The sequence below is a fragment of the Lytechinus pictus genome, chromosome 14 (assembly GCF_037042905.1).
Source record: "Lytechinus pictus isolate F3 Inbred chromosome 14, Lp3.0, whole genome shotgun sequence".
NCBI classification, from domain to species: domain Eukaryota; kingdom Metazoa; phylum Echinodermata; class Echinoidea; order Temnopleuroida; family Toxopneustidae; genus Lytechinus; species Lytechinus pictus.
The window spans coordinates 601,139-608,371 of NC_087258.1; the positions used below are offsets into that span (position 1 = coordinate 601,139).

A 7,233-nucleotide genomic window follows, 5' to 3' on the forward strand; every position below is an offset into this window, starting at 1 on the left:
ATAACATTCATCTTCAATAATTATGTAGCCCTTAAAGGACGTACGATTGTAGTAGCATTTCAATTATGATAACTGCCGTGGTAACAGGTCTCAACCACGAACCAAGAACAAAATGTTTCTATGGTAAATTTACCATATTTGTAAATCTTTACGAAATTGGACCAGTTATTGGCGCACAATTATCCACAATCTTCTCAATTTCGTATACATCCAAAATACGAGCGATTTGGACCTGTTTGATATTGATGGGAATTACAACAATGTTTTTTAAACATGTTAAACAAAATCTTAGTACCATCTCATCTATCTTTTATTCGTTCTCCACTTTTTCTCTGTTACTCTCATATTCACTCTATATATATCTCTCTCTTTCACACCTACCTAAACACACACGTACACCCCACACACATATTCTCCATGCTTTGTTTGTACCCTTGTTACCCCACCATACCTCTTTCCTCACCAATATACCCCCTCTCCCCTTCTTTACACGATTTGCTATATCGCTATTTATCGTTCCTTGATCTATTTCACCCATCATTTTTTATTCATCTATATACTCATTTCCGATCCAGTTATGTATAAAATTAATGTATATCACCTCCATAACATACAGGTAAGTATGCATTACGCTGCACGCTTATTACTCAATAAAACGTCCTTGAATCGAAAAAAACAACAAAGAAATCATAACATGTTCTAACTGCAATGCAAGTTATTCAAATTTCATTTTTTTATTACCAAATATTAAACAGTACTATCTCATACAACAAGGAAAATAAGTGATATATCAAACTTCGATGCACTATATCATTATTGTAGTTGAACTTTGGGAATGCTTCCTCGTCGTGAAATTACTAGAGAGTTTTCGCATTTACTACGGAGCCGCTCTCTAAAACGCACCAGTTCCTTTGAAAATGCAAGTCAGATCACATTGGAGAGCTGGGAAACTTTTATTGAAAGTTGGCGGACCGGCGTTATCAGAAGGTTTGCACCGAACAAACAATTTCAAATATATCGTTGTCAGGAGTCAAGACACTACGCTGCTGTTCCCGGTCAACCAACTTTCGATAAAATCCTCTCCATTGTGATTTGACTTATTTCCAAATGAATTGATGCGTTGTAGAGAGCGGCTCCGTAGTAAATGCGAAAACTCTCTACTCTCAGTAATGAACACAATGTGTGATATCATCACAGAATAATATATGATATAAGGGATTGGGAGGGAGTGTAGCGACTGAGCAAGAATCAATCTTTAGCAATCAGCATACGTGGTGTATGAAACATGACTTTTATGTACGACATTTAAGTGATTAGGTAAGAATGCATTGTGTGAAGTTACAATCTGTATACAGCGAGAGAGAGAGAGAGAGGAGGGGGGGGGGGAGATGGAGTAACTAGTGAGTAAGAAAAGGTCGGAGATGGGAATAATGCAATATCGGTTACCTTATAACAATATAATACATTGTGTGACAGCAATTGCCTTGGATTGCTTTTCTTGTCAATGATTGAATATGCAATAGTCTACTGATACATGTGTCAAAAGTATATGTAAATGCATGAATTATTGACAATAAAAATGAGTTACAACAATATCAAGTCAATAATTGAAGCATACTCTAAATGCAAAAGAGCTGATCTAGTCCCGAATCACACTCCTCTCATAGCATGCATAGTGAGACTGGGTTTGGACTGGGATTGGCATCTTTTGAGAGTGCATGATAGCCCCTTTGGGAGTGAAAATTACTAAACATACACTGTTCACTCTAACTAGGAGCAGCTATAATGCACTATCAAAAGATGAGTGGCCCTTCGTCTCACCAGATTAGCCCTTCTGCGTTTAGATAAGTTTCAAGTAGCAAGGCTGTGTTTCCAATATATAATATCGTCCAGAATTTTTACTTTTGACAAAGTAGAAAGCTATTGTGAACCTTTCCCAAATATTGTTAGAATACATCAACGTGACGCAACTAGGTGCACACAACCTTCCGATCGGGTAGCCATTTTCCTTTAACACATCTCTGCGTGGTTGGTCCAACCAATACCTTTCCAGTAGGACAAGAGTTACTAATGACGGCATTGAATCGGGAAATCTTCGCATCTCCTTCAACGCTCGTCTTCCGTAGAGGGCGTGACTCGACCAATGCGTCGTGGGCTGGGAGATGGCAGTTCTCTGTAATATGAAATATATAGATGTGGAATACATTGGACATTTCATTTCCTGCATCCAAAAAGTACACCCAGTTGTGTTCCTGGAAAGGTGCCCCCTTCCCGACACCATCTTGATTTCTTATTTTTTGGTTTGCTTAACAAAAAAAAAACTGTTATGCCATCGACCCTTTCCCCTGACGACATTTCCGTAAGTACGTCAGAAAGGGGACCTCTATGCCTCATTTTCATTATTTAGTGTTGTATTTCGCCTTACATAATAACTTTTTTTGAAAATCTGATATCTAAGAATAAGCTACTAGAATAAAGGAATTTGCAAAGTTTTAATTAATCTAGCAAGGATAAATTATGAAAAGTTTTCATTTACTGTTTATAGATGAATGGTAAATTATCTCATAGAACAAAATGTCCTGTGAAAGATCTTATGCAGTAAGATATTTGTATTGTTAAAAGTATAAAATTCTGTTCCATGCATTTCTTGCTTCCCTTTCTCCTATTAAATGGTGAAATCCAAGTTCTTATGCATAAATCGGGACGAAGGAAAATGTTTTGATTTTTGTACAAATCTTCGTAATCATGTTCATGTACAAGTACTAGTTTTAAAAGGAGGGGTGTTCGAAGGGCTATCATTATAAGAGGTTACATCACCGCACGTGTACGTTGCAATACAAGTGATTGAAGTCTAATTTAATATTCACAAAGGAGCAATCACATATTGATATAATAGTCACAACTTACAAAATTAAAAACAAATTAACTAATGATGTACATTTCATACTATTTAATTTTCAACAAAAAAAACATAGAAATGTTTCACGTATTCCTGTTCCTCCCTATTCACCCAATCATATATTCCAAATCTTACCACGGCACATCATCTTTGTAGGGTCTGGTATCCACTCGCCGTTCTCTTTACAATAGGTAACGTTTGTTCCTACAGCAGTATACCTGACGTCATCAGAACATGATAAAATCACTTCGTCGTTGGTGGCGTAGGTCTGCCGATTTGGAGAAAGTTTGATGACCTTTGGATCCGATACAAGAGGAGGTGTACAGTCTGGTTGGGTCATGTGATTAGGAAATAATGTGAGAAAATATATTACTTTTAATTTGAATATTTTTGTAGAAAGTGCGGTAAACAGAGCTCACTAATATTGACCTGACTCAAATCTTTTTAATCATGATGCAATGATGATGATGATAATATTATTATTATTAAAAATAATAACATTTATAATAATGATTACTAGCATGATAATAATTATGATACTTAGGAAATCATAATATCAATAAAATACTACTACTACTACACATATACTGTACTACTAGTATTAGGCCTAATATTAATAATAATAAAATATCATGTTTTGCAAGTAAAAAAAAATCGCGATTTACAATGTTTTATACTTGAAATCATCGTAGTAAAATAATCAGTAATTTAAAGTTGGTCTTAGCACGATGTATAGTAATTGTGACAGAAAAATTGAAAGCGATATACACCGTTAAAATGGAAATACAAACCACCTACGATTGCATGAAGGCATTGCTGCAGGTACCCATAATCCATTTTCACACGTTGCTTCATTTGGTCCCACGAGGTTAGCACTGATTCCCTCCGCGCATGCGTACTGAATTACATCCTCATGATTATACACAGATTGTGTTGATTCCGAGTCATGACCAAACGGAAAATGCACGACATTTGGTCCTACGTCAGGTTCAGCACAATTGGCTTTATTTTGGAAGAAAAATAAATACAAATAAAACTGAATAATTAGAGGGTAGGGGTTTATTGAAGGCACTTCCTTTTGCGCGTTCATAGGGTATATTTGGTGACCTAAGAAAGCACTGCTGGGAGTACATCTAATGCTGAATACAAGGGTTATGAAATGGTGACATTCTTTGACACGATGGCAGATGGATATGTAACAAGGCTTCCATTGCCTCCCCCCCCCCAAAAAAAAAAAAAAAAATCTTCTCTGGATAATGCACAATACGTTTTACATATCCTAATCGTAGGCCCATGAATTTGAAACATCACTTCTTTATGACCTCTGTATTGTAGCACACCTCTATTAATAATTATTATTATATTAGGCCTATGAATTACTATATGTACACTCGCTAGGGGGAGGTACACATGAAATCATTTAAAAAAATCCAACAAACAAGAAATAATCTCAGAAAATAAAGAGGCAGAACATTATAAAACATATTTGAAACATATGAAGAACTGTCTCCAAGACTGACAAAATATGGGCTAAGGGTTGATGGAAAAACCAGTCGAATTGTTCTACCCATTAAAAATATGTTCTGGGCTGAGAATATTTATACATGTACCTAAATAAAATTAGTAAAATTCACAGGGCAAAATGCTGAAAATCTAAGAAAAATCGGATAACAAATAACGTCATTGAATTCTAAAGATTTGCATTATTCCGGTGAAACAGTTCTAGACATGTCTTCATAAATATTCATTACGTGGGCTGATGATGTCACATTCCCACTTTCCTTTTGTCTATGTTATAACATGAAATAATAATTGTTTCATTTTCATAAAATAATGTGTAAATGATGTGTCTCCATTATTATGATATAAGTTGCAGCAAGAAATAATTAACATGACTAATGCACTTAATCAGTTATCAATCCAATTATTGAAGTTCTATGTAGAAAATTTTTAATAAACCTATCGAATTTCATATGTAGAAATACAAAACAACAAGTTCGTTATCCGATTTTCATCAAATTTTTAGCATTTTTTCCTTGTGAATTTTACTCTATTTTTTTTAAATATAAATGTATTCAGCCCGGAGCATCCTTTTATGGCACTCCTAGTGTTTGATTTAGATTTTGCAGGGTTTAACAAAACTTCATTCATTGGCGTGATCATATCATCTATAATCGACATGTACTTTCCTTACCCATACATATGGCATTATCTGGACTTGGGTCCCATACACCACCTTCCATACAGTACGAGTATTGACTTCCAACGTGACTGTATCCACCATCACATGAGAATGTGATTTTTGACCAAAGCGGGTAAGATGTTTCGCTGGGAGAAGTGATGACGTTGGATAACGTTACTGGTAGTCCACATTCTGAAAAAGGCAATTTCAAAATTAGGAAGTAAAAAGTTACATTTTATCCTTTCCACATTTTGCAGGAAATTGTAAAGAAAACAGGTAACCACTTCAAACAAGGTTCTACTACATACGTGCTGCGCTAATGTATTTTTTTAAGAAGAGGCGGGAGGGGGGGGGGGGTAGAGGCTGCACGCCAACCTAAACTTTATGTTTAAATATTTATATCTCTCTCAAAATGTATCTAACATAAAAATCCAGAGGTCTCTGCTGCTGCTACTACTGATATGACTAACGTTCTAATTCTATCATCAAACAAATTTGTTCATTTCATTGTAACCTGTCATTTAAATACCAATAAGTTGTCAGGGAATGGTTTCTGTCAAGTTTGCCGTCAAAACAATGGAATACCTTTGATTCAACTTTAGCGAGTAAAATGTTATCAGGGACCTTCCAGGTAAGGTTTAACTTAAATTATCAAGAATCATAGTGTTTCATAAACTTTCAAAAAAAGTTTATTTCAGTAAAGCTTTTGTTCATGGACCCGGGTTCGGTGTTAATTGTGTTAAAAGGATCTGAATTTTAATGAGCAGAGAAAACAATTCTTTCATGGGCAAATAATATACAAACGAAATGAGTTAAGAAGAATTATGAAAATCCTTAATAAACAAATAAAAATTATCCTGATGTAACAAAAATATTATATCATTGCAATTATTGAGACGAACTGCTTTCTTCCTGCATGTCCTATAACATGTGGAAAGACATTTTTGTTTAGTTTGTACTGATTATGTGTAAGATAAGATGGTACTTCTGTACTACGCCAAAGAATTTCACCTTATTCCACCCAATTATGTCCCTCTCCCCTTAACAAATTCTATATATATATAAAAAACCACATACATTCGGGAAAAATAATGAATAAAATAGGCATCGTTACATTGTTACTCATATAATATCGCCATGACAAATCTGTAGAAAATGAACATTGATTTGATTGGAAGCATTAATTTAAATGTTATTCATGCGGATGTTTTAGGACAATAGTGAACAGTAACCCTTTGCTCAGTATACATTGTCATTTTCAATTATCGAATATATTGATAATACCAGGGTATGGAAAGCCTGTGAATGAAACTTGGTCAATTTAGATTTTAAAAAATGAAGAAGCCCATGTGTAAAGGCATTTGCAATACTACCCCAAGCAAGCAAAATTATCGTGTTTGAATCAAGTACAGACTACATTCTACGGGATATTTTTATTTTTTTAAATAAATACAACCAATTATAGATTCGCAAAGTTCTTACCTGGTACAGGCGATCCCAAAGCGATTGAAAGAGTGAAGAATGTGATAAATAGATTGAGCTCCATGGTAGATGACAAAACCTGTATTATTGCATTGATATTCGCAAAATGAAATTATTGTCTGATTGATGTTTTTCCTGACTCAGAGTCAGGTCAAAGGGCGAATATAGCCGGATGCATTTTTATGTTCGTATTGGTATTTGTATCGGCATAGATAATAATAACAGAAAAAGACGCAGTATTATACTATGGAACGGGCGAGGTATTTAATGGCAAGATTAATGGTTAACGCGACTACAAACAAAACAAGAGAGAAGTTATGCATGCCCTGATCAAAGATCAACATGGTCACCCCAAAGTGTGGATTAATTGAAGATACTTGTTTGCTCTATGACGAGAAAATACGCAAATCTACTTAACCATTTACCCAACCCTAATTTGTTAGAAACAATGGAGAGACTTTGATTTTTATTTAATACGTGTCGTAAACGTAGTAAAAATCAATATTAACACTGAAATCACTGAATGATTTGGGAGCCATATCATATTTTTAGTGGAAAATGTTGTACATACACAAGTGTACACCTATTTTCTATTTCTGATATTAATAGATAACCATCATTCGGGAAGGAAGACCTTTTAGTTTCATTTGCATTTTTTAAAAGAAACTCC

General features: G+C 34.7%; 1 protein-coding gene across 1 annotated transcript; it reads right to left on the minus strand.

Moving 5' to 3' along the window:
* Nucleotides 1-709: 709 nt before the first annotated feature.
* LOC129276365 (sushi, von Willebrand factor type A, EGF and pentraxin domain-containing protein 1-like) lies at nt 710-6,811 on the minus strand. The gene is made up of 5 exons (XM_054912746.2): nt 6,564-6,811; nt 5,094-5,273; nt 3,698-3,901; nt 3,035-3,226; nt 710-2,173 (listed from the first exon to the last, which is right to left on the minus strand). Exons 1-5 carry the CDS (start codon nt 6,625-6,627, stop codon nt 1,971-1,973), a joined length of 843 nt encoding a protein of 280 aa, XP_054768721.2. The 5' UTR covers nt 6,628-6,811; the 3' UTR covers nt 710-1,970.
* Nucleotides 6,812-7,233: the final 422 nt, after the last annotated feature.

Coding starts and splice junctions, on each gene's coding strand:
- LOC129276365 (XM_054912746.2), bottom strand. CDS start 6,627: ATGGAGCTCAATCTATTTATCACATTCTTCACTCTTTCAATCGCTTTG. Junction 3,902..5,093: donor AGATAATGCCATATGTATGG/GTAAGGAAAGTA, acceptor TCCAAAATAAAG/CCAATTGTGCTGAACCTGAC. Junction 2,174..3,034: donor TACAAAGATGATGTGCCGTG/GTAAGATTTGGA, acceptor TTCATATTACAG/AGAACTGCCATCTCCCAGCC.